Below are 27,967 nucleotides of genomic sequence, written 5' to 3'. Positions count from 1 at the left end.
GTTTATGAATAGTATTCTTGAAAAAAAAAAAAAAACAAACCCTCCTCCACCTTCCTGCAAAGCTCTCCTTGAGCTGACTTAGGGAATCAGAAAAGAAAAAGCCACACATATCCCAAATACCATACTTGGTTTTCATCTAAAAGCTTGTCTGTTGGCTTGGCTTCTACTTATTTATAAATTTCAAAACAGAATTACTTAAGTAAATATATATTTAACTATATATAATATTTACAGCTTACAGATTTGACAATTCAAAATTATACACTTAAGTAAATGTGTGAAAAAGTTGACATATTAGTATATAATAGTTCAAAAATTTCAAAAACAACTTTACCTCAAAAATATTTTACACCAATTTTCAAAAGTGCTATCTTCACAGGCTCATTGTATCTCAGCAACCCAGTTAGGTAATCAAATGAAGTAACCAGTATCCTATCCAGAGACAGCACTTTTGGTACCATTGTAGTGGGTATGAAAATCTTGGGTCTTCAAAACCCTATAATAAAGCCCCTTTTACCCTCCAATCCTGAGACAACAAATCTTGTAGCTCTCCTTCATCATCGCTGTCAACATTCTCCTCTTCCTTTTTCTGTAGTTCTTTTATAGTCAGAACCTCTTTAAGCTTATTTTTTATTTCATCCTGGCGATTCCGAAGCTTTTCCACCCGACGGTAACATTCTATCTGCTCATCGATCTCCCCAATTTGCCGGTCCAACCGTCCCTCCTCATCCTCTTCGGCAACTATGGCTTCGGAAATGGTATTGACCTGTCTCATGGCCTTTTGAAATTCGTCCCACTCTTTGTCCATCTGATCCTTTGGGGCATCAACCTTTCGTACTCTAGCGTCTATCTCAGGGTCGTCAAAAAAGCCTTCCGGTAATGCTTCCGCTGTGTTTTCTCTCCTTTCCACGACTTTTTCATGTATTTCTGCTTTCTCAATTGACCCTGAATGAGGAATTAAAGGGGCCTTGGGAGGATTTGTATCCGAGAAACCGCTTGGCAGCATACCACTTGTTGCCTCTCTCGAGGAGGAAAGCGAGTGTTCCCTGCCCTGTGCGTCGGGCGGCTGCTTGCTGGTGTCCCCTTTTTTCCCTTCTCCTCCCTCTTCCTCCTCCTCGTCTTCCTCATCTTCATAATCAGGGAGTAAACCGAGTCCCGACGCCTTACTGAGGGTCGCTCTGGCGGACTCCTTCCCTGTTCTGTCAATGTTGGCGGGCAAAGCGGATGTGGAGGGCTGTACCTGAGGCAGCGGGGAGGCCTTGGGTCTTTTGGCATCTTGGCCATCCGCATCCGGCGCCTTCCTCTTGGCTGACTGAGGCATTGAGCTGGAGGACGGACCCTGGGTGGTTTCCTTCGCGCCCTTCAGCTCGGCCACTTTCTCACGGTGCTGTTTTCCCAGGACGTGAGTCTGCCATAGGAGCTCGCTCTTCACCGGGGTGTTACACAGGGCACAGCTCAGCTGCCCCAAACGGTTGTACTTCGCAAACGGAGATTCTATCCGTTTCCGATTGGTGCTCAGACGCTGCTTCTCCTTCATCAACCGCCGCAGTTCGTCCTGATTCACCACTCGCTTCCCAGCCGGAGTGCGAGCGGAGGTGGTGGACGCCATCGCCGCGCCCGGAACCAAGGCGCTTCTGGGCTCAGTGCGGGCGAGGCCTGGTAACGTCACTTCCTGTCGCGGCGAGGATTGGCTGAAGCTCCGGAAGTCGGGCGGTGGCGCCGGGATTTTTCTCGAGATCCGCCTTGAAGCTGTTTTTAGCTGCCGGGTTGCGCACGCAGCGGGCCTATGGCTGCGATCAAAGTAGTAAACTCCAAGGCTGAGGTGGCGCGGGCCCAGGCGGCCTTGGCTGTCAATATATGCGCCGCCCGAGGGCTGCAGGATGTGCTGCGTACCAATTTGGGGCCTAAGGGCACCATGAAAATGTGAGAGGGCCCGGCGGTTGGAGCGGCGGTTAGGGCCGGGGGTTTTTTGGGTGTCGTGGAGCGCTGTGAGGCAGACGTTCCGCGAAGAGCCTGGAGCGACGGGATATTCTCGTTCTCATTCCTGCCCGGAGGTCACCCCTGGCCTGAGGCGGGAGGACAGCCTCCCGAGGAAAGGGCCCCGAGTGAAGCTGTGACACCCCCACTGCCCCACTTTCGTTAGCGTTCGTGTGCAATTGAAAGTCAGTTCATCTGGTGTCTCTTCAGAAGCATAAGCCATTTAACTCCCCTGTTCTTTGAGACTGTATGCCCTTAGTTCGAGTTTTGTTTGGCAGTGTGTTGTAGTGGTGCGGGCACACAGGTCTTGGACCCAACAGGCATGGGCTCAACTCCCAAGTTCCCTTCTAACTGTGCGTCCTTAGGCAAGTTACTTGAACGCTCTGTGCCTACACTTCTTCCTATCTATTCACCATTTCAGCATATATTTACTTAGCATCACCATTTTCTTTAGAAGAGTGAGGAAAAGAGGGCTAAAATGTGTAAGAGAAGAAATACATTCTAAGGGGAATGAGCAAAATTAATACTAACGGTAAAAGAGGGCTTTTGGATACTAACTGGATGCTGGAAACAAAAAAATATATATAAAATTAATTATATTGAGGGAAGGGACTAATTGCTGATAGGAGTAGGGAGGAGAAACCTCTCAGATGACAGATTTTTGATTAGAATCTTGAAAGATTAAGTTAGAGTTCACCAGTTGGAGAAGGGAGTAAAGGCCTTCTGGTAACTTCAGGAACAAGAAAGCCCATTGGTGTAAACCCAACAGAAATGAAAACAAACATGATGTATTAAGGGAGCCACAAGATTTTCCTACAAGATCTCATTTAGTAGCTACGGCAGGAAAAATAGACATAAGCTGGATTGGGAAAGGTGAACTACATCATTGCTAAATAGTCCAGATTATACCTTGAAGGTGATGGAGAATGTAAAATTCATTGAAAGATTTTTGATCAGGAAGCTGACTCACATTATTTTTTAGAAATAAATACAGTGTGTGTGGGGGGGTAAATTCAAATTCAGAGATACCAGGATGCTGTCTAAGTAGTCCAGGCTAGAGATGTTGATGACAGTGGACATGGAGAGGAGGGGGTGGTTTGAAGAAATACTTAGGGATTTAGGTTGTAGAATTAAAAGAACTTGACGATCTAATAAATGTGAGGGATGAGGGAAAAAACTTAAGTTGAGTGAACGAATGGTACATACTACCAAAATAAAAAACCTGCAGGAAATTTATAGTTTTGTAGACTTCCAAGTATCCTTTGACCAAACTTCTGCTCATAACTCATCAATTTCTCTTAAACTTGTAAATGGTCCATTTGGAATGAAATCATCATAGCAGTCCATATGGGAAGAAGTGAATCTGTAGGCTGCACATGGTGGTGATTACCATGGTATTGCCCCATGGCACTTGGAAATTTTGAAGCTCAGTTCCTTATATTAAGGATAGTGAGTGGCAAGAACTGAAAATGTCTTGCTTGACTGTTGCCATATGAGGTTAATAATATCACTGTTTTCTGAACAGGCTTGTTTCTGGTACAGGTGACATCAAACTCACCAAAGATGGCAATGTGCTGCTCCATGAGATGGTGAGCTGATGCTGCTGACTTTAATAAATCTTAATAAGCCTAGAACATAGTACAGATTGTATATCTTTAAACCAAGGCTATCAGTTAAATACTGCAGTCATGAGTTATACTTGTTGGGTTAGATCTTAATAAAAGATGATTTTGATTGTTTTCAAATCTTTGTAGAGTCCAAGTAATAGCGTAGGGATACTTCCAAATTTGTTACATCTTTTAAAAGCACTGAATTATGTTGTTGGTAATATGAAAATATAAAAAAAGTCCTTTGCAATTTTAGTGAATATATTCATCTTAGAGACTAAAGGATTTGATCTTATTTCGGAAATGTCATTGTATTCCAAAGCAAAGACTCTTAGAAAATGTTCAAACCTCATTAGTTCTCAATTGAAAAAATTTGGTATTGATATTTATTAAGTATCGATAATAAGAATTTGTGAACTTGTAGAATGAAGCTTATTTCTTAATTTTATTCTTGGCTCTTAGGTTATCTTGTTTTCATTGGGCTATTTTTTTTTTTTAAATCTCATTCTCTTTTTTAATCTGTTGCTTACTTTTCCCAGCAAATTCAACACCCAACAGCTTCCCTGATAGCAAAAGTAGCAATGGCCCAGGATGACATTACAGGAGATGGTACTACTTCCACTGTTCTAATTATTGGAGAGTTACTAAAACAAGCTGATCATTACATTTCTGAGGTATTCACGTTTTACAGAATTCACATTCATGTGATACTTTACTTTGAATGGGAAATTGTTGTTTTCACTAGTAAAATGGTTTAATTTTAGAGGGCAAAAATAATTTTTATCAAGATACTTTTGGACAATTATAAATAGAAATAATCACAAACTTTTTTGCCAAAATAATGCCTTTCATTGGAATTATATCCCACTTTTTAAAAAGAAATATTTAAGGTATATAAGAAGTAAAAAATTAGCCATTTACCCCTGAATAATGGCCAAAAAAAGAAAACATCACTGATAAAGTTGAAACCAAATTTTAAAAAAAATAACTGGAGAAAAATAATTGAAGGTTTTTCACACTGTGTATTTACCTATCTTTCTAGTTTTATTTTCCTTATAAATCATCTACTCTAGTGAAACTCCTCCATGCTGCTCATTAGCCTCTGAAATCACTGTACACGTTTCTACCTAAGTGCCTTTGTTGAATCTGTATTCTTTTCTTGGCATTACTTATCTGTCTTCTTTGATTAAGTATTTGAATGTTTCCTTTCTTTCAAGGACCATTTCAGCAAAGCATTACTTGCTCAAAGTGCTAGAATTATTACTAATTTGCATTTCATTTAGTATTGGGAATTGTCTAATAATTCAGTATCTGCAACGTACCTCATTTAGGATTCTTTTGGCTGTAGCAGCAGAAATTTGACTAAAAATCATTTAAACAATAAATTATCTCCCATGACAGAACATCCAAGTTTGGTTGATTAAAAAATTCTATTAGTCATCAAGTACCCTGGTACTTTCTGTCTCTTAGCGCCTCATTTTATAGTGCTGTTTCGTGGTAAGGCTTATTTCCATCCTGATTATATGACTGTCAGAGGGAATTAGGAATACCTGCTTCCTTTAGTAACACTCAGAAGGGGCGTGCAAGAGAAAACCATTTGCCCAATTATGGAATAAAATTTCTTCTTTACAATATGATTGAGCCAACTTTGATCTGTGTCCATCCTAAATCAATAACAGGTTTTTGGGGAATTGACTTAATCTAATAAGGATCCACCCTTTGAGTTAGCTAGAGAGGATAGCTTCCTCTGAAGACTGAAGGAAGGGATAACTTAAATTAGGGTTTTGTTAGGGAGAAAAAAGTTTGGGAAAAGGTAGATGCTGACAGACACTGACATAATAATGAAACTGTGGCAGTATAGTGATAGAGCTAGGCACAATATATGATAGAAATAGTGAGGAGGGAGGGATATCCTAAACTAGACTGAATTACGAAGCACTTTCTGGAGGAAGTAAGACCTGGGTTAAATCTTCAGGATGAGAGGGAGTGAGCCAGAGGAAAGAGTGAGGGGTAAGGAGAATGACATTCCAGGCAGAAGGAACAGCACGAGCAGAGGCAGAGAGAAGGGAAGCAATGTGGTATGTGTGTAAAGCTACAAGCATTTTGGTGTTGGCAAAGTTTAAAGTGATGTGGACAGGGGCGCCTGGGTGGCTCAGTTGGTCATTGGGCTCCCTGCTCAGCGGGGTGTCTGCCTCTCCCTTTCTCTCTGCCCCTCCCCCACACTCACGTGTGCTCTCTCTCACATAAATAAATACATAAATAAATAAATAAAATCTTTAAAAATAATAAAGTGATGTGGACAGTAATGAAAGCCTGGAGAAGTAGGTGGGAGCTAGATCACAGAGGGCATGTAGTTTGCTAACCAAGAAGAATGTTCACGTTAATGTATTAATGACTGATACGGTCAGATTGGCATTTTAAAAATTTGGGTGACAGTTTTAAGGGAGTCAAGACTGGGAGATCATAGTAGTCCAGATGACAAGTTGTGAGACCCTAGACTGAGACCATGTTTTGAAAATGGTTCATAACACAGGCTTTAGAGTCAGGGTTTGCAGGTTTAAATCCTGGTTCCACCTCTTACTATCCTGGTAATCTAAGGCAAATTACATTATCCATATAAATCTCCGTTTCCTCATCTGTGAAACAGAAATAATACCCACTTCATAGTGTTGAGAGGATGAATTAAATAATACATGTAAAGCCTTTTAGATTAGTACCTGGCACAAATGCTCAGTAAATTTTAACTTTATTTATTTTTTTTAAATGTTAACTTTAAAAAATTATAGTAGGACTGATGTAAAAGAAAGTAATTTATCCCCCGAGGGGAATAAATTAGACCCAGTTCCAGCTTTCAATAAGTTTATGTATTTTTTCCAGGATAAACAATATTATTTAAAAAAATCATTTTGTTATAATGTCAGACCTAAAGAAAAGTTTCAGGAATAGTCCAAAGAATAACATTTCTCTCTCAGACATATGCATATATATGGTGTATGTATATATATGTATGTACATATTTTTTTCTAAATAGTGTAAGTTGCAGACATGATCTTCTAAATATTTTAGTGTATATTTCTTAAAAACCAGGATATTCTCTTATGTAATCACAGAATAGTGATCAAAAACAGGAATTAGGGGCGCCTGGGTGGCTCAGCCATTAAGTGTCTGCCTTCGGCTCAGGGCGTGATCCTGGCGTTCTGGGATTGAGCCCCACATCGGGCTTCTTCGCTGGGAGCCTGCTTCTTCCTCTCCCACTCCCCTTGCTTGTGTTCCCTCTCTCGCTGGCTGTCTCTCTCTCTGTCAAATAAATAAATAAAATCTTAAAAAAAAAACCAGGAATTAATATTAACATTGACACATTGTTATAGTAGTATAACCTACAGATTTTATTCCAGTTTTATCAGTTTTCCCAACAGTGTTCTTTATAGCAGAAAAAAAATCTAGGCTCATCCATTGCATTCAGTTGTCATATCCCTTTAGTCTCCTTTAAATTGGAATAATCTTTAACTGTCTTTTGTGTTTTATGATATTGCTACTTTTAGAGTATAGGCCAATTATTTTGTAGAGAGTCCTTAATTTGGATTTGACTATTTTATCATAATTAGACTCAGGTTATGAACTTTTGGCACGAATACCATAGAAGTGCTTTAGTGTTCTTAATGCATTGTATCAGGAGGCACATGATGCCTGTTTGTCCCATTACTGTTACGTTAACATTTGGTGAAGGTGGTGTCTGTCTGTACTTTTCTCCAAATCAGTGCTCATTCTTTTCCTCTGCCTTAAAAAGAGTCTTTTCTTTTGTGCCCATTCAGAAGGGTACCACATGACAGTGTGTCATAATTCTTGGAAATAAAGAGGACTATTATAGTTTTTTGTACTGGACTTAAAATTTTTCTGTAAGTTTGAGATTGTTTTAAATATGAAGCACTGAAAAGTTAATTTTATAAGTTATATACATACACATATTTAGTGGCATTGATGTGGGTAATATTACTTTTTCTGGATATACCTGTTAATAGGAGAAGGTGGTTCCTTTTACTTTATAATTTTTAGTTTTATGTTGATGTCATAGGGCCTGCACCCTAGAATAATAGCTGAGGGATTTGAAGCTGCAAAGATAAAAGCACTTGAAGTTTTGGAAGAAGTTAAAATTAACAAAGAGATGAAAAGAGAAATCCTCTTAGATGTGGCTAGAACATCTCTACAAACTAAAGTTCATGCTGAATTGGCTGATGTGTTAATAGAGGTATGTGACTGAACTTTTGCATTCAGAATGAGTATAGACTAATGCATGATGATATTTTTCTTTTTTCTATAAGATAATCAAGCACTGCATGTAGTTGTTTTGTACGTGAAATAAAATATGGAAGACAAATATTTATAGACTTATTTAGCGACTAGACTTGATTGGTCAGAACAGTATATGTTTTTCAAAAGTGTCATATTAAACCTGCTTTTAAGTTACTGTGAAAGTTAGGAGGGGCTTGACTGTCTGTGGGTCATCCCTTGTGGATGCCATTGGGGTGATGTGCTGGTGTTAGAAGTCCATAGTTGTTATGCGAGGTGACACATAGGGAAGTGGTTAAGCTTACCACTTTAATGAAACATGATTAATCTGATAGATAATATTCACATCTGGGAAATGCATATTTGTTTTGTTTATTTCTAAAGGTAAAATGTATGTAATATAAGGACAAGACTGGGTATTTTGGGAAGGCTTTTATCAGGTGGCTATAGTTTGATATCACCATTGTTCCTCAGCTTTATATTTTTCGAAACTTGAATATATTGTTTTATTAGGAATAATGAATTCATAACCAAAATCACAAGACATTGACATATAAATCAGAATGCTCTCTTGCTAATTTGCTTTGGGAGATATAAATGACAAATGGACTGGAACACCCGAGTTGTTTCTGGTCGATTCCCCTTACCACTAGAAAAACCTACTTGGCAAATCAGATTAAGATCAGACAATTTCTTGCTCAACAGAGTTCAAATAAAGACTGCAATATTTTCTCCTGTTGGAGTACATATATCAGGTGACCCAGAATCTTCACATTATCTGGTTAAGGCCTCCATTCTCTTGGAGTTCTAGAAACACTGATATTCTCATTACCCAATCGTTTTTGTCATTAGTTCCTATTAGGCTCCAAAACCAAATATCATGTTATCTCAGATAAAGTTTTCTAAGGTATAGTTTTTTGCTTTATTTACCTTTTAGGATGGTTATACTGTAGCACTTAATTTCTGTAATTAGTTGTTTTCATATTGCTTTCTGAGCTAAGCAATAGGATGTATTGTACCATGCTTCTCAAATTATATATCCCTGGGGATAGGTGGCAGAATATGTGAGACATGTCTTTCTAGAGTGTCAGTTTTACTTTGCAATTTTGGGGAAAGGCACTACTTTCACATTAAAACAAACACGTGTATTATGGCATGATGTGGAAACTTCATGATAAAACACAAAACTTAAGAAATTTCATATTGGTATAACCAGCAAATTTTAACTCTTACCGTATAATACATTTCCTTCTTTTCCATTAATACGTTCTTTGGTGGAAAAGTTTGAGTAGTATTGATAGTAGAAAGAGTAGTAGCTTGGCAGTTGAGAACTGAATTCTAGTCCTGGCTCTGCTACTGCCTTTTAGACTTTGTTTTAAGACTGTAGCAAAAACAGCTACTACTAGTACTACTACTATTACTGCTACTACTCCTCCTCCTCCTCATCCCCCTGCCTCCTTCCTCTTCTTCTTCAGACAGAGTGTGAGCTAGTGGGGTTGGGGGAGCAGAGGGAGAGGAAGAGAGAATGCCAAGCAGGCTCCACATCCAGTGCAGAGCCTGACGTGGGGTTCGATTCCAACACCTTGAGATCATGACCTGTGCTAAAATCAAGAGTTGGATGCTTTACCAACTGAGCCACCCAGGTCCTTCTAAGACTGTAACTTCTTAAAGTTTTATCAGAGTTTACTTATCTGTGAAATGAAGGATTTGGGCCTGATGATCTCTGAAGTTCCTTTAGGTTCTAAGGTATCCATTGGCATTGGTTATTACTGGTGTCCATGATGAAGTGGCCCTTTTTGGCCTTGCCCTGTGTTTTGAGGCCTGAAGCCCTTTATCTGCTTAGTCTGGTGATTACTTGGGCCAGTGGTTTCTCTTAGTAGACCAATAATTTACCGTTCTCATTTGCTTCTCTTTCAGGCTGCTGTGGATTCTGTTTTGGCTTTTAGAAGACCGGGTTATCCTATTGATCTCTTCATGGTAGAAATCATGGAGATGAAGCATAAATCAGAAACAGATACAAAGTAAATTACATAAACTTTGACAATACATAGATTCTAGGATATTTGGTTTAGTTCCGATGTTTTTTCATTAATTTCCTTTTATTTAACATCAGTCTATTAATTCAACATATATTAATTGAATACTTAACCTGAGCCAGTCATTATTTTGGGTGCTATGGATGAAGAGTAAACAAAGCATAATTTCTTTCTCCAAGAAGATTTTGTTTCTAGTTGAGGGAGGTAATAAATACATAGTGATAATAAAAACTTGAAGAAGATAGAGTGACTATGTGAGAGCATGTGTGTGATTTTACAATGTTCAGGGAAGGTCCTTATTATAGTAAACTAAACTAGAGAGCTAAGGAGGTGTCTGAAGAAGTAAGGGAGCTAGCTGTGTGCATATCTGGAGGAAGAGTGTTCTAAGCCGAGGAATAATGGTTGAAAAGGCCCTGAGGCACAAGTGTGCTGGGGTGTTCCAGAGTGCCTGGAGCACAGGAAGAGGAAAGAGGAGTAGGAGATGAAGTTGGAGAGGAAAGAAAGCCAGACAATTGTCTGAATATGTATGTCCTCAGAGTATGTAGCATCTTGTTGATTTGGGACTTAATGAATTTTAAACTTTCTATTATGGAAAGTTCTAAACATATGTAAAAGTAGAGAGAAAAGAATAGTGAACTCCTATATACCTGTCACTCATCTTTATCAATTTTCAACATATGGCTTATCTTATTTTTCCTTTTATTTCCTTATATACTCCGTTTTCCTCCCTCCTCCTTGCCCCAAACCTGGATTATTTTGAAGCCAATCCAGATATCATTATTTCATTTGAAAATACATTCTTATTTATTTTAACATATATGTGTGTGTTTGTGGGCATCTTTATTTACCTATTTCTTGAAGTTTTATTTGGTTTTTCTTAAATCTGCCATGGCACTTTTTATGGTGGCCTGTTCCCTGCAGATCTTTATAAACCTGCCTTACATGTTTTTAAACATATAGTCATATATGATAAATTATAATATTTGAAGTTTTGGCTTGTCTGTTTCTGGTGTTTATTATATTTTGCTGGTTCTCCCTAACCGTATTTTGTTTCTATATGTGCCATTCAATGTGTTTGAAAAAGGTATTTGTAGAAATAATTTGAGACCTAGGATGAAGATCCATTTTTGCACGGAGACTTGGAATTTGCTGCTACAAGGAGCCCAGGGAATACTTTATTTTTTATTTTTATTTTTTTAAGTTGTCTCCATGCCCAGCATGGAGCCCAATATGGGGCTTGAGCTCATGGCACTGAGATCAAGATCTGAGCTGAGGTGGAAGAGTCTAGGCGCTTAACCAACTGAGCCACCCAGGTACCCCAGGAAATGCTTTAAATTAAATCCACAGCTTGAGGGCTTTTTTTGTTTGTTTGTTTTTGTTTTTAATATCCAGCTAATTTTTTTTCTAAAAATTTATTTATTTTAGAGAGAGAGAGAGCGTGCGCACACATGTGAGTGGGAGGAGGGGCAGAGGGAGAGGGAGAGACAGAATCCTTAAGCAGACTGCCTACTGAGTGTGGAGCCTGATGCAGGGCTCGATCCCAGAACCCTGAGATCATGACCTGAGTGGAAATCAAGAGTCGGCTGCTTAACCAACTGAGCCAGGCGCTCCTATCCAGTTAATTCTAATTGCTGGTTGATATAAGGGCTGCTTGCTTCTAGTTCATCCTTCTGGTTTATACGCTGAGTATGTACCCCTTTGGGGTTCCTATTTAATGGGAAAAGTGTCTCCTATTAGACTCTCTACCTTGGATGAGCCCCAAGCTTTTAATTCTGTCCCCTTCTCATTGTGAGGTTGTTGAAAACAAAGTTCAAATTTTCCTGAATTATTTAATGACTTTAGGATAAGAGTGCCTGCAGTTCTTTTCTTATCCCTTGGAGTTCATTTTCTTTACTGTTTTATAGCTCTTTAATATTTTTTTTAATGAGAGAGTGAGCGTGTGTGCATGCATGAGCCAGTGAGGGTTGGATCAGAGGGAGAAAGAAGATCTTAAGCAGGCTCCACGCCCAGCATGGAGCCTGATGCAGGGCTCAATCTCACAACCCTGAGGTTATGACCTGAGCTGAAATCTGGAGTTGGATGCTTAACCGACTGAGCCACCCAGGTGCCCCAGCATTTTTGTTTTTAGCCCAGAATTTTTAGTTGCTTTTGGTGGTAAGGTTTGGTCCCAAATAGTCTGCCATTGCTGAGGGCAAAGCAGTTCTTGATTTATATTTCAGAAGGATCTCTTTGGTTGTCATGGAGAGAATGCACTGTGGAGCAGGGCGCCTCCCAGTGCAAGGGAGAAGCAGGAGGCCAGTCAGGAATCTGTTGTAATTCAGCTGAGGGATGAAAACAGTTTAGATCAGGGTATACTTAGAAGAAGGAACAACAGGATTTGTTGATGGTTCAACATATAATGTGACAGATAAAGAGTGAAGGATATCTCCTGGGTTTTTGCATGGAACAGCTGGAAAAGGGGAAGTACCATTTCTTGGGATGGAAAAGACTGGGAGGAAAAGATTTGGGGAAATAAATCAAGAGTTTAGTTTGGGAAATGTTATGTTTTAGATGCCTATTAGGCATCCGTGTGGAGATGTTGATTCGGAGTTGGAGAGGTGTGTCTGGAGTTTAGAACAGAGGTCTGATCTGGAAATATATTTGGGAGTTATCTGTGTGTAGGTGACTTAAAGCCTGTGAGAGGTAATGAGATCATCTGGGAAGTGAATATAGATAGAAGAGGAGATTTAAAGTTGAATGTTGGAAGCTCTGATGTTTAGAAATTGAGAAGATGATGAGGATTCAACACAGGAGCCTGAGAAGGAGTGGTCACTGGTAGGAGAAAAACCAAGAGAAGCTAGTGTCCCAGAAGCTAAGAGAGGGAAATGTTTCAAGGGGAGAATAATCAAATACATCATATGCTCCTGAAACTTTGAGCAAATTGTTGTGGACTGAAAATTGACCATTAGATATGGAAAGCATTTAATGTTTTTGGTGGCTTTAATGAGAACTGATTCAATAAAGGAGTAGGTATGAAAGTCAGACTGAAGGTGGGCTCCAGAGGGAAGGGTTAGGGAAGAAGTGAGGATGTAAACTTACACCACTCAAGGAAGTTAACAGAGAAATGGGGCAGTAGCTAGATATGGGAAAAGACTTAAAGGAGAAGCATTCTTTGTTTTAAAGATGGGAATTATCATGGCAAGTCTGTATCCTGACGAGAATGCTCCTGGAGGCAGGAGGAATCGATGGCAGTTGGGGGAATGGGGGCATTGCTGGAGCAGAGAGGAGAAATGGAGTAGAGTATGCACATGCAGAGGAGCATGGGTAGTTCACTCATAGGAATACAAGGTTCAGGCTCAAGTGCAGGTGGATTGGTGGAGGTAGTGATGGGACAGTGTTTGTATCTTCTCAAAGCAGCAGGGTCATTGGCTGAGAGCAAGAGGGGGAAAGAATGGAGACTTGAAGAGTGATGAATACTGAACATATCATTTGCTTGTTTCTTCCTAAATATCTTCATTTTCAGTTAGGAGTTGGAGTAATTAGATTAAATTTGTAGTTAGATTAAAATCAGTAGTTAGGTTAAAAATTCGAAAACTTCCATATAATCATGTTTATTTTAAAAATTACTTCTTTACTTTAATGTAGAACAAATACTGGTTATAAAAGATTCAGAAGTAGAAATACCATTCCCTAACTGGGTATAAATGAAGTTTTAAAAGTTATGAAAATATTTACTCTTGAAAGAAAATTTGGAAAACAGGAAAAAACTCTCCCATCCCCCCAAATTATCTGTATTCCTACTGCCCAAGCATAACTTTACTCTAGGTTCCTTTCATTTTTTTCTTGTCAATACCAAGGTGCTTATTTTTTAAAAGAATAGTTATAATCATGCTTTATAGGTAGTTTGTTGTTCTGTGTTTATCAGCTTACCTCTGTAAATATTTTTCCATGTCATTACATAGTTTTCATGACCACCAAATAGTTGGGTCATTTATTTGCTGAACAATGCCCTATTGTTAGACATTTAGGTTAACAATTTTTGGTTGTTCCATATAATTATTTTGAACAAATGTTCCTAAGAAACTCATTGTGTGCCTGCCTTTCATTACTTGACCAGCTGTGTCATGTGTTTGAGCCACATAATTTAGAGAATAATTCTGGGTTGACTTTTCACTGTGACTTCACAGTCATGCTGCGTTAAAGTAGATTTTCTTTTCCAATTTTACTAATTATATGTTAGGCTTAAAGTTGGTGCAAGGAAACAATTATTCAGAGTAAGAAACATTACATATTTTTAATAGATTGATCAGAGGATTAGTTTTGGATCATGGTGCCCGTCATCCAGATATGAAGAAGCGAGTGGAAGATGCATTTATCCTCATTTGCAATGTGTCACTGGAATATGAAAAAACGTATGTGGCAGTTACTCTTTGTAAATTTTGAAATTATGTTTTCTAAAAGTGTTTTTAATTTCAATTAACTGATTTAGAGAAAGAGAGGTGGAGGGGGCAGAGAGAGAGAGAGAGAGACAGACGGAATGAATCCTAAGCAGGCACAGGGCTCGATCTCATGACCCTGAGATCATGATCTGAGCCAAAATTAAGGGTTGGATGCTTGACCAACTGAGCCACCCAGGCTCTCCCTAAAAGTGTTTTTTAATCTCTTTCTTCCCTCCCAAACTTTTAGTGTAAACTCCTACCTTTCCCTCTTTTTTCCTCCGCCTTTACTAGCTTGTTTTTATTAATCTTTTAGAGAAGTGAGCTCTGGTTTCTTTTATAAGACTGCTGAAGAGAAAGAGAAATTGGTAAAAGCTGAAAGAAAATTTATTGAAGATAGAGTACAAAAAATAATAGACCTGAAGGACAGTGTCTGTGCTCAGTCCAATAAAGGATTTGTTGTCATTAATCAAAAGGTGAGAAAGAAAGTTCAGATTTTAACTATTTGTAAATATTTTTCAGCATTTCTTGCAGTGTGGTCTGTGGATTCCTGGGAGTCCCAAAGACCATTTCAGGAGTCTTTGAGGTTAGAATTATTTTCATAATAATAATAATGCCTTTGACATTGTGTCCACATTTGCAATGATCATGCAAAAGCAGTGCGAGGTAAAGCTGCTGATACCTCAGTACAAATGAAAGCAGTAATGCTACATGGTACTAGTAGTCATTATGTTCTTTATTGTCACACTATCACACACTTGCAGTTTAAAAAACAAAACAAAACAAAACGGCAGTTTCATTTGAGAATCTCTTTTTTTTAAAGATTTATTTTTTTGAGAGAGAGTGAGAGAGAGTGTGCGTGTGAGCGGGAAGAGGGAGAATCCCAAGTAGATGCCCTACTGAGTGCAGAGCCCGACATGGGGCTCAATCCCATGACCATGAGGTCATGACCTGAGCTGAGTTCAAGAGTCAGACACCCAACCGACTGAGCCACCCGTGTGCCCCAATTTGAGAATATCCTGAAGTGGTAAAACTTATTAATTAAATTTTGGTTAAATATGCATCCTCTTATAATTCTGTGTGACAGAGTGTGAAATCTGCATATCAAAACATTGTTGTCTTGGGGGTGTTTGGGTGGCTCAGTTTGTTAAGCGTCCCATTCTTAGTTTCGGCTCAGATCACGATCTCACGGTTTTGAGATTGAGCCCTGTATCAGGCTCTGCACTGAGTTGAGCATGGAGTCTGCTCGGGATTCTCTCATTCCTCTCCCTCTGCCCGCCCCCAGTACAACACCCCTCCCCCGTCCCCCCCCACGATCACTCTCTCTCAAAACATAAAAAAGTTTTTAAAATATGGTTGACTTGAGGGAAAATTCATGTGTAATTGAGTTGCAAGCTGAACTAGCCACTTTTTTCATGGAATGCCATTTTTACTTTAAAGAGTAACTGGCAGGGGCGCCTGGCTGGCTCAGTCAGTAGAGCATGCAACTCTTTATCTTGGGGTTGTGAGTGCAAGCCCCATTTTGGGCAGAGAGATTTACTTAAAAAAAAAAAAAAGAATAACTGACAGAAAAACTGGTTATTTTGACTGGGTATTTGGCAGGCTTTTCTCAAAAAGGAAGAAGCGGTCTGTCACTTCAAGGAAAACAACTGACAATATTTGTTGCCAGTAACTTTGAGCTTTCAAGCCAAAACTAAAATTTTGGAGAACTTGTATCTGCCGCTGTGAACTTGACTGCTTTCCAATACTTAAAGGACTTTTCTGATAATATTAGTGGTGATATTAGCAAATGTGATATTTTTGATACTATATACCCAGGAAATGTATCAACATTTGGAAGCTCTGCTTAACATAGTGAACCACTGTTTTCTAAATGACTAAAAAATGTATAATTTAATAAAGTCATGCATGGGCAAATAATACAATCAAAGTGTAAGACAAATGGATCTTAATATGAAAGATTAGGAAAAGTTTATTAATAGGTTCCATATTTCAAATTGACACTAACCTTTAAGAAACTATCATTTATTCAGTTTTGATATAGTGTCAAAGAAGAATATCCACATTTATCTGAAAAGGCTATTAAAATATTTCTCCATTTTCCAGTACGTATTTGTGTGAGTCCAAGTTTTCGTAATATACTTTAACCCAAACAACATATCGCACCAAATTGAATGCAGAAGTAGATGTGAGAATCTAGATGTCTTCTATTAAGATAGACATTAAAAAGATATCAAAAATGTGAAACAGTGCCATTACTTTAAATTATATATTTTTTCATTTAGGAAAGTATAGTAAATTTCACTTAAAGATGTTATTTATCTAACATAAAATGGGTTTATTATTATTTTGAAGGATTAATATTTTAAACATTTCTCAATTTTAATTTATAATATGACAAATACTATAGATACAGTTCACATAAACAAAAGCTTTTTGGGTTCTTAACAATTTTTAAGAATGTGAAGCAGTGCTGAGAGCAGAAAGTTTGAGAACTACTGGCTTAAGATGTGCTTATAACTTTTATGCTAATTTTATTTTAGGGAATTGATCCATTTTCCTTAGATGCTCTTGCAAAACATGGCATAGTAGCTCTTCGCAGAGCAAAAAGAAGAAATATGGAAAGGTAAGCTTGCAGATTATTATGTATCCTGTTTTTTAACAGATTAAATTGAAATGACCCCATGGTATTCCTTTTAGCTTATATGTAAACATTATTGAGCAAAATAGCATACAAATTCCAAACATTGTTTTTAATTTCAATAAATAATGGAAGTGTCAAAAATCAAGACTGTTAAACTACCTCAGAACTTTGTTGAAGTACAAAGAAGGTTTTTATCTTAAAACATTTTTTTAAAAAGGACGAATGGGCAGAGCACTGAGTATTTTTTTAAAAAAGATTTATTTATTTATTTATTTGAGAGAGAGAGAGTATGAGCAGTGGGGAGGGGCAGAGGGAAAAGCAGACTCCCTGTTGAGCAGGGAGCCTGACGTAGGACTCAATCCCAGGACCTGGGGATCATGACCTGAGCTGAAGGCAGCCGCTTCACCAACTGAGCTACCCAAGCGCCCCTTCTTAAAACAGATTTTAAAAACAACACAACACAGCAACAGTGCAGTCTTCTGTGTTAGATATCTTTTCACCTTTAAGAAATTAAGTTTTTAGTGCTTTCTATAACAAAAGCTATGATGACATATGTCATTTCAGACTCTCTCTTGCTTGTGGTGGAATGGCTGTGAATTCTCTTGAAGACCTTAATGTAGATTGCTTGGGATATGCTGGTCTTGTACATGAGTGTACATTAGTGAGTATCTCTGGGACAGTGGTTATAAAGTGACGAGTAAACCTATTTTATTTTATTTTATTTTGTTTAATTTTTTTTAGATTTTGTTTATTTATTTGACAGAGAGCACAAGCAGGGGGAGTGGCAGGCAGAGGGAGAGGGTGAAGTGGGCTCCCCGCTGAACAGAGAGCCCACTGTGGGACTTGATGCCAGGACCCTGGGATCATGACCTGATCTGAAGGCAGATGCTTAACTGGCTGAGCCACCCAGGCACTCCACCTTTTTTTTTTTTTTTTTAATACTAAGTCTTTTAATTCAGGTTTTATCTTTTGTTGTCTGAATAATCCACAGGACCGATTTTACAATTTATTTATCTGAATGTTTGTTGAGAGTTCAAATATAGCTTAACAACGCATATTTAGTTATGTTTGATAAGACAAATTCACATGAAGATTGGATTCTAATATTATAAGCTGGGTCTTCATTTCATAATAACGTTAAGTATTAGAGTTATATCTTCTTGGATTATCCTCTAGGGTGAAGAAAAGTTCACTTTTATCGAGGCCTGTGTTAATCCTCGTTCTGTCACCTTGTTGGTTAAAGGACCGAATAAGCATACTCTCACACAAATCAAGGATGCTATAAGGGATGGACTTCATGCCATCAAAAATGCCATTGAAGATGGTAGGCTCTTTTTTGTGATGGATATGAACCTTATGTATTTTTAAAGTAGTAATAAATCTATTGTGATATATATGTAGATAGATAGTATTTTAAAAGATATGAATGATTACTATTTTGTCACTTCATTTTGGATAATTTGTAGTTTAGATTGTGAAGATTTTTCCATTGGAATATTCTTAATAAGTATGCTGTGCTTTTTTTTTTTTTTAAGATTTTATTTGTTTATTTGAGAGAGAGTGTGTGAGCACAAGTGGGGGAAGGGACAGAGGGAGAAGGAGACGGACAAGCAGACTCCCAGCTGAACAAGGAGCCTGACTTGGGGCTTGATCCCAGGACCCTGAGATCGTGACCCGAGTCAAAGTCAGATGCTTAACTGACAGCCACCCAGGTGCTCCAGTATGTTGCCCTTTGAATTAACTTCTGTTTATGAAATGAAAAAGCACTTAATTTAATGCTATAGTATCACTTTTTTATTTTTAGAAATTTATTTTTAAAACCACTGGGGTGCCTGTGTGGCTCTGACTCTTGATCTCAGCTCAGGTCTCAATCTCAGGGTGGTGAGTTAAGGCCCAAGCTGGGCTTCACGCTGGGTGTGGAGCCTACTTAAAAAAAAAGAAAAAAAGAGGGGTGCCTGGGTGGCTCAGTCATTGAGCGTCTGCCTTTGGCTCAGGGAGTGATTCCAGAGCCCTGGGATCGAGCCCCATATTGGGCTCCTCTGCTGGGAGCCTTCTTCTTCCTCTCCCACTCCCCCTGCTTGTGTTCCCTCTCTTGGTGGCTGTCTCTCTCTCTGTCAAATGAATAAATAAAATCTTAAAAAAAAAAGAGAGAGAAAAAAATTTATTTTTAAAACCATGAAAAGGCTTTTACAGCTTAGAACTCATTCCGTTACCTTAGGTGCAGTGTAATCTTAAGAAAGATTAGAAAAGAATATTAGCATGCATTATTTATTGAAAATTTATAAACTAACTTCCTTCTAAAAGGAGTTGGGGTAGGTAATGCAGTAAAAACACACGTTTAAAATAGAATAATAAGCACATGAAAAGATGCTCAACATAATTAGTCGTTAGGAAAATGAAAATCAAAACCATAAAGAGATACCATTTCACAACTGTTACGATGGCTATAAATAAAAAAGCTGGACAATAGTAAATGTTGGCAAGGATGTGGAGAAATTGGAGTCCAACATTGCTGGTGGGAACTGTTAGAAAACAGTAGGGAGTTCCTTACAAAGTTAAACACAGTTACTATATGACCCAGCAAATCAACTCTTAAATATACACCTAAGGTATACCTTACTATTCTTTGATCAAATTGTTCTGGCTACATTTGCTGAAAAGATTCTTCCTTCACCAGTGAGTTGTTGCCACTGAAACTTCTCATTGAAAATCAATTGTCCGTATTTGTGTTGTTCTCTTTGTGGGTTCTTATTCTGTTCCATTGATCTGTTTGTCTATCTCAGTGTTAATATACTATCCTGATTACTGTGACTTTATAATAAGTCTTGAAATCAATAGTGTTAATCTTCCCATTTTGTTCTTTTTCAAGTTATTTTGGTTATTTAAAATTGTTTGCATCTTCATATGAATTTTAGAATCAGCTTGTCAATTTCAACCAAAAAGACTTGAGATTTTGATTGGAATTTTACTGAATCTGTAGAACATTCTGGGAATAATTGATATCTTAATATTGAGTCATGGTATATTTATTTATTTGAGCCTTCTTGACTCTATCTCAGCAATATGTGTATATATATATATATTAATATATATACATTTTACTTCAACAATATTTTGTGATTTTTAGTGGCATATCCTTTTTTCATATTTATATAGTTCATGAATTTTGGTCCTATTGTACATGATGTTTTTAAAATTTCAATTTCTGATTGTTATTAAGATATAGAAATAAGTTGATTTTTATATATTGGTCTTGAATTCTTCAACCTTATTAATCTCACTTATTCTAGTAGCTTTCTTATAGATTTCATTGAATTGCCTATATAAATGATAAAAATGATCATGTTGTCTGCTAATAAAGACAATTTTACTTCTTCCTTTCCAATCTGGATATCTTTTGTTTCTTTTTTCCTTTTATTTCATGGGCTAGAAGCTTTAATATATTGTTGAATGGAAATGGTGAGAGTGGGTATCCTTTCCTTGCTCCTGATCCTAAGGGGAAAACATTCAGCTTTTCTATATTATGTATGATTTTTCTAGAAGTCTTCTGTCAGATTGAAGACGTTCTCTTCTCTTGCTGAGAGTTTTTATCACGAATGATGTTGGATTTTGCCAATTGCTTTTCTAGTGATCTATTGAGGTGATTATATGTTTCTTCTCTGTTAGATTATTAATGTGGTAAATTACATTGATTTTCAAATGTTCAACCAACCTTACATTCTTGGGATAAACCCTACTTACTTATGATGTATTATCCTTTTTAAAAATAGATGATAGTTTTTAAATTATTTTTTAAATTTGTGGATATGTATATATAATTTGTCATTTTAATCATTTTTAAGTGTTACAGTTCAGTGGCAATAAGTTACATTCTTTCACATTGTTGTGAAACCATCACCATCATCCATCAATAGATCATTTTTCATCTTGTAATACTGAAACTCGATAGCCATTAAACAATAACTCTCCATTCCCCTCTCCTCCCAGCTCCAGGAAACCACTATTCTACTTACTATCTCTATGAATTTGACTGTTCTATGTACCTCATTTGAGTGGAAACATCCAGTATTTGTCCTTTTATGACTGGCTTATTTCACTTAGCATAATGTCTTCAGGGTTCATCCATGTTGTGACATATGCATGAATGTCCTTGCTTTTTAAGGCTGAATAATAATTGCATTGTATATGTATACCATCTGTTATTTATCCATTTATCCATTGATGGAAACTTAGATCTCTTCACCTTTTGGCTATTGTGAGTAATGCTGCTATGTGTATGTCCTTTCTGTACATTGTTGGACTTGATTTGCTAAAATACTATTAAGAATTTTTATATCTGTATTCACAAGGGGTATTATATATTTTTTGCTTATAATGCCTTTATCTTTTTTGCTGTTAGAATAATGCTGACCTCATAGAATGAGTTAGAAAACATTCTCTCCTCTTTAATTTTCTGAAAGTGTTGAATTCTTGTGTAGAATTGGTATTACTTATTTCTTAAATGTTTGGTAGAATTCACCAGTAAAGCCATCTGGGCCTGTAGTTTTCTTCATGGGAAAAATTTAAAGTATAATCAATCTTTTTAATAGACACAGGGCTATTCAGGTTATGTGGTTTGGTTGTTGTTGTTGTTGTTTTTTTTGAGTTTGTGTCTTTCAAGAAATTTGTCTGTTTCATCTATTGAGATCGTCTGACTGCTGTCATGAGCTAAATCCTGTTTGCTGCCTGTTTTTGGTAAATAAAGTTTTATGGGATACAGCTATACCCATTCATTTATATATTGCCTGTGGCTCTTTTTGTGGTACAGTGGCAGAGTTGAATAGTTTTAAAAGAGATGATATGGCCAACAGATCCTAAAATATTTATATCTGGTCTTTTGCAGAAAGTTTGCTAATCCCTGATCTAAGTTTTCAAATTTATTAGCATAAAGTTGTTAATAATATTCCCTTACTATTATACTTTTAATGTCTGTGGAATCTATAGTGACATTTACCTTTTTCATTTCTGCCACTATTCTTTTTTTGACATTGTTCATATTTATTTCATTGATTTCCGCTCCGATTTTTATTATTTTCTTTCTTCTGTTCACATCAGGTTTTATTTGCTCTTTTCTAGTTCTTAAGGTGGAAGCTGAGGTCATTTTGAGACCTTTCTTCTCTTCTAATGTAGGTGTTTAGTGATACAAGTTTCTTTTTAGGTATTGCTTTAGTGCATCCCACAAATTTTGATGTGTTTTCACAGAATAGGATCAGGGAAGTTTCCACAGCTACTGGTTTCTGTTTCTTAAGGTGGGAGGTATATGAGTACATTTATTTGCACATTTATTCTTTATACCTTAGACATAAAAATATTCTTCTATGTAAAATCACTATTTCACAAGGAACTTAAAAAAGTTTTTTAGAATTACTTTTTAATTCCGGTATAATTAACATAAATGTTATATCACAAGGAACTTTTTAAAAATGTGAATGGGAGGAGAGGATGCAGTCACCTTGTGGATAGACAACTCTTTTGAGCAGTTATGTTGTACAGGGAAGCAGAGGAAGGGGTAAGTAATTAAAAAATGATGTGGGATAAAGGAGAGATTCTTTTTGTGTTGTTTTGTTTTAAAGATGGGTAGTAGGGAGGGCACGTATTGCATGGTGCACTGGGTGTTATACGCAACTAATGAAGCATCAAACTTTACATCGGAATCTGGGGATGTACGGTATGGTGATTAACACAATATAATAAAATAAAAAAAAAAATAAAGATGGGTGATTCCAAAGCAAATTTGCTGATTCAAACGAGAGTCATAAACTTTATAAGAACCATACCAGGAGGTATAAAAGTCATATCCTGTTGTGAAAATTGATGTTTTTAACCAGAGCTTTTACCTTAGAATAGTAAGAACACCTATATTTTTTCCTCAGGTAGCAGTTTGGGTTTCGCTTCAGTACAGGAAACAAATACTATATTAAATCCAAGGAATTCTATACTAGAATGGTGGCCAAATTATCTTGGCCTAAAGTTTTTTTCAAATCAGATACTACAATTAGTTTCCTATCCCTATAAATTATAAATAACTACCTTTTAAATGTAGTCATAAAGGAATAAGATGAAGATGGAAGAAATGTCTACTCTTACAAACAATGAGATTAGCTGCTTGAAGCCAGTTGTCTGTACCATGCCTAATTATTTAATGGTGTGTGACTTCAGGATGCTTCATAAGGCTGAACTATGCAACTTACTTTACTTCCATATATATTTAGGTCTATTTCAGGTGTTGGCGGTATAATTAAACACACTTGAGTAGCTACGTGCTTTTTTCTCTGGTGTTTCTATCTGTCATGCCTTGACAATCTCTTCCCTCCAATAGGCTGTGTGGTTCCGGGAGCAGGTGCCGTTGAAGTGGCAATAGCGGAAGCTCTTATTAATTATAAGCTTAGTATAAAAGGAAGAGCTCGTCTTGGAGTCCAAGCTTTTGCTGATGCCCTGCTCATTATTCCTAAGGTACAACTATCCTTATGGCCAAAGAACAACTGGTTAGACATAAGGGCGTTGGATTATAAATTGTCCACATTATCTAACATCAGAGTAGAAAGACAGTTTTTATTTGCATTTTCCCATGCAGTTTTGTTTAAGATATGTTACAGCTAAAGCAGGGAATAATAACTTTTGTATAATAGCTCAGAATCCTTGTCAGAGTTTCATGAAATAACTAAATTACCCCTTTGCTTATCTCTGAGCACCAAAAGTTGAAGTCTGGAAATTTCCTTCAAAATGGTTCATGATTAATCATAATGAAAACGTTTAGAACTTAAATTTTTTAAATTATTTATTTGACAGAGAGAGAGACAGCCAGCGAGAGAGGGAACATAAGCAGGGGGAGTGGGAGAGGAAGAAGCAGGCTCCCAGCAGAGGAGCCTGATGTGTGGCTCGATCCCAGAACGCCGGGATCACACCCTGAGCCAAGGGCAGACGCTCAACAACTGAGCCACCCAGGCGCCCCTAGAACTTAAAATTTAACTAGTCTTTAGGGTAGATTTTTCTCTTGGTGGTGGTATCCAAAGTATTATCATCACTTTAAATTGTGTGAAGTGAGAACTTCAGGCTGTTTAGCACTGCCAAATACAAGTGTGCTTTTGTCATTTTCATTTTAATACCTAGAAAAGGAGAGAAACCAGATGTTCCATGTATCATCAGAAGGACAGAGAACTACCATTCCTTTTCCTTTGCCTTAATCTGGTTGTGAACCACTTAGAAACACAGAAGACCATGTCAAAGATGTTATTACTGTGAATTAAAATATTAAGAACAGTGCTAGCAAAGTCTCTTTGTTAATTGCTTTAAAATTATTCATAATGTGTAGAATCTTTGAGAATTGGATATCAGTTTTTCTCTTTGCCCAAAACAGCAAAGTCAGTAAGTGATGATCCGGTAGTTGACACAAACTGGTAAGCCTGGTATACAGTGGTGGTTCTTTTTTACTTACCAGGTATTGGTTTAGTACTACTTGGAAATAAACCTGGTTTGAAGTGCTGTTATCTCCAATCCTGTTGCCACAGGTCATGACTCTCCTCATGTTGATGAGGGATATGAAGAACCTGAAAATACGTAGGGTTCCTTTAGCAGGTGCCTAGGAAAAGCTAGAAAATGTGTGGCTGAAGGGACGAGAAGAAATAATACCATTCTACTAATTTTCCATTTAATAAAGATTTTATTTATTTATTTGAGAGAGAGCATGAGAGAGAGAGAGCACAAGCATGAGTGCACAAGCATGGGGGAAGGGCAGAGGGAGAAGGAGAAACAGGCTTCCTGCTTAAGGGAGCCTGAGATGCCAGGAATCCCAGGACTCTGGGTTCATGACCTGAGCCAAAGGCAGACAGTTAACTGACTGAGCTACCCAGGTGCACCCTAATTTTCCTTTTTTTTTAAAAAATATTTTATTTATTTATTTGACAGAGACAGCCAGCGAGAGAGGGAACACAAGCAGGGGGAGTGGGAGAGGAAGATGCAGGCTCCTAGCGGAGGAGCCTGATGTGGAGCTCGATCCCAGAACGCTGGGATCACGCCCTGAGCCGAAGGCAGGTGCTTAACGACTGCGCCACCCAGGAGCCCCCTAACTTTCCATTTTTTAAGAAAGTTTTTATTTATTTAGGTAATCTCTACACCCAATGTGGGGCTTGAACTCATGACCCTGAGATCAAGTCACATGCTCTTCTGACTGAGCCAGTCAGGCGCCCCTCTTTCCATTTTTTTTTTTTTAGGATTTTATCTCTTATTTTGACAGAGAGAGAGACAACCAGTGAGAGAGGGAACACAAGCAGGGGGAGTGGGAGAGGAGAAGCAGGCTCCCAGTAGAGGAGCCCGATGTGGGGCTTGATCCCAGCACTCTGGGATCACTTCCTGAGCCGAAGGCAGACGCTTAACGAGTGAGCCACCCAGGCGCCCCCGCTTTCCATTTTTTAAGAAATCTTTTGCAAGGAGGGAAATTAATGTAGCGGGGTGAGGATGAGGGACTGTAATGTCCTTAGAATTTAGTGAAATATACATAGGGAAAACCTTTAAGTAAATATAAAAACTGCTAGATACATGAAATAATAATTTGATTTAGATTAAGAATGGAATTCTTCAAAGGAGATAATTACTGTATTATGAATATGTTTTCACAAGACTAGAGAGCAGAGACTTACTTTTTATATTTGCTATTCAAATGTGTATGTGAAGATATTTCACACATATATTTATTATTTCTATTCTTAAAGGTTCTTGCTCAGAATTCTGGTTTTGACCTGCAGGAAACGCTAGTAAAAGTTCAGGCTGAACATTCAGAATCAAAACAGCCTGTTGGCATAGATTTGGATACAGGTAAGAAAGTGATGAGAAATTAGCTGCTCAGTAAAGAAAGAGGTTATACTTCAGTGACCCAGAACTTATAGTAAGGGAGTAGAGATTTGGATGACTTCAGTATTTAAATTTTGGTTGCCTTTAATTTACTTTTGAACTTCTTAAGAGAATTATTCTTTTAAGAAATATTTTTGAGTGCTTGTTATTTGACTCTTGAGATTCACAAAAAACTAAAGAGACAAAAACCTCTGCCCTTCTAAGTTTATATTGTAGCAGGGAAGGATAGGGAGTAAATAATAACCTTAATAAATAAGTTCCCTTAGCATTTAAGGAGTAATAAATTCTATGAAAAAAATAAAAGAACCCTATAAGGATGACAGTGAATGCTAGCATGAGGCGGGGGTGGGGGAGGGGGTTGCAATTTAAAGAGAGAAGGTGGGCAGGGTAGACCTCATTGAGAATATGTCTATAGAAAAAAAATCAAAGGAAGTAAGGAAGTAGCCGTGTTGGGGAACTGGGGAAAGAGTATCCTGGGCAGAGGGAGCAGCCAGTGGAAAACCCAGTGTCGGAAACTTTTGAAGAGGAGAAATGAGATGAGAGAAGTAATAGAAAAATCATGCAGGGTGTGTGGGCCAGTCCAAGGACTTTGACTTTTACTGTAGTGGAATAGGGAGCAATTTTTGACAGAGGTGTGACATGGCCTAATTACGTTTAAAAGGATCACTCTGGCTATTCTGTGGAGAGGAGTCCGCTGAACAACTGGAAGGTTGGAATGGCCATTAACCGCATCGGAGAACTGTGGGTAGAGCAGATTGTGGTGGGGAGAGATCAGCATTGAGTTTTGGCAAAGTTAAGTTCGAAGTGTCTGGAGACTTTCAAGTGAAGTAGACAGTTGGAAGTGTGAGTCTGGAGCTCAAGAAAGAGCTCTGGGTTGGAGATAAGAACGAGAGTCATCGGAGTGTGTATGGTTTAAATCCAGAAGACTGGGTGAGATTACCTGGGGAGTGAGTGTAGAGAGTGAAGAAAAGAATCCAGGACTAAGTCACTGGCTATTCCAAAATTAAGAGCTCTGGGAAGAAGAGGAAGAACCAGGAAAGTCGACAGAACAGGAGCCACTAATGCAAAAGGAAAAACTGGGCTGAGCGTGGTGTCCTGGAAGACAAGTGAAGAAAACGTAATCAGGAGGCCGTGTTGTTTCTGATCCACAAGGCCTGAGAACTGACCACTGGATTGATTTGATAACATGGAGGTCATTGTGACCTGGACACTAGTAGTTTTGGGGGTATATTGAACACTGTTAGAATATATAACCAGTATTAACAGAATATATCAAGATGGTAGTGTAAAATAGTTTGTTTTTACTTTGCAGGTGAGCCCATGGTAGCAGCAGATGTAGGAGTTTGGGATAATTATTGTGTGAAAAAACAACTTCTTCACTCTTGGTAAATTCATATTAATAAAAAGAGAAAGACTTTTAGGGACATAATCAGTAACTTTAAAACTTGTATATTATTTTTACCATCTATACTGAAAAATGGTTAAGTGTATGAAAAGTCATGGTATCCAGTTAATAATCCTAACTTCTGTCATTTTACAGTCCTTTTTCCATTTTAATGCTAGCGGTGTCAGACATAGGAAATGTTTATCTTACCATTTATTTGAGGGGAAAGGGAAAGAAGGAAGTTTACTGAAATTGTACCACAGGCATATTGGGGAAAAGCAAATGATGTGCTAAAAATGAGCTCAGTTTTGCTGGTATATAAAATCAAACTTTTTATTTTATCAGTAAAAGAGTTGAAATTATAATACAAGGGGTGATGTTTGTATTTACAATAGCTTCATCTTGTAATATCTCATACCAACATCATTAAAGAACAAAGTACTTTTAGTAGCTGAAGATTGCTGGGGGAAAAGATGAGAGTGGGTTGGTAGGCTTTACTCACCCTATTTTCTTTTTCCTCAGCACGGTGATTGCCACCAACATTCTCCTGGTTGATGAAATTATGCGAGCTGGTATGTCTTCTCTTAAAGGGTGATTGAGTTCACAATCAACTCTTCTAGAAGCTGAGATTTAGTGCATTTACATCAACCACTGTTATATAGCCTGAGCCATTCTTAATTTTTTGCACAATAAAAGCAGTTTATATTTGTTGGCTTTAGCAGTCTCAATAA

At 37.7% G+C, this 27,967-nt stretch overlaps 2 protein-coding genes across 2 annotated transcripts; one reads left to right on the top strand and one right to left on the bottom strand.

Moving 5' to 3' along the window:
• ZNF830 (zinc finger protein 830) lies at window positions 1–1,650 on the bottom strand. Its single transcript, XM_002923605.4, has one exon. It carries the CDS (start codon window positions 1,607–1,609, stop codon window positions 497–499), a length of 1,113 nt encoding a protein of 370 aa, XP_002923651.2. The 5' UTR covers window positions 1,610–1,650; the 3' UTR covers window positions 1–496.
• Window positions 1,650–27,946, top strand: CCT6B (chaperonin containing TCP1 subunit 6B). The gene is made up of 14 exons (XM_002923603.4): window positions 1,650–1,923; window positions 3,503–3,566; window positions 4,124–4,258; window positions 7,657–7,830; window positions 9,789–9,892; window positions 14,188–14,298; window positions 14,639–14,798; window positions 16,866–16,948; window positions 17,531–17,627; window positions 18,143–18,290; window positions 23,325–23,458; window positions 25,714–25,816; window positions 27,165–27,237; window positions 27,759–27,946. The coding sequence occupies exons 1-14, from the start codon at window positions 1,787–1,789 to the stop codon at window positions 27,829–27,831; spliced, it is 1,596 nt and encodes a 531-aa protein (XP_002923649.1). The 5' UTR covers window positions 1,650–1,786; the 3' UTR covers window positions 27,832–27,946.
• The last annotated feature ends 21 nt before the right edge of the window (window positions 27,947–27,967 follow it).

The sequence above is a fragment of the Ailuropoda melanoleuca genome, chromosome 13 (assembly GCF_002007445.2).
Source record: "Ailuropoda melanoleuca isolate Jingjing chromosome 13, ASM200744v2, whole genome shotgun sequence".
Lineage (NCBI taxonomy): Eukaryota > Metazoa > Chordata > Mammalia > Carnivora > Ursidae > Ailuropoda > Ailuropoda melanoleuca.
The sequence above is the reverse complement of the archived record's forward strand: the minus strand, read 5'-3'. Positions and strand labels throughout refer to the sequence as shown.

Coding starts and splice junctions, on each gene's coding strand:
- ZNF830 (XM_002923605.4), bottom strand. CDS start 1,609: ATGGCGTCCACCACCTCCGCTCGCACTCCGGCTGGGAAGCGAGTGGTG.
- CCT6B (XM_002923603.4), top strand. CDS start 1,787: ATGGCTGCGATCAAAGTAGTAAACTCCAAGGCTGAGGTGGCGCGGGCC. Junction 3,567..4,123: donor ATGTGCTGCTCCATGAGATG/GTGAGCTGATGC, acceptor TACTTTTCCCAG/CAAATTCAACACCCAACAGC. Junction 4,259..7,656: donor CTGATCATTACATTTCTGAG/GTATTCACGTTT, acceptor TTGATGTCATAG/GGCCTGCACCCTAGAATAAT.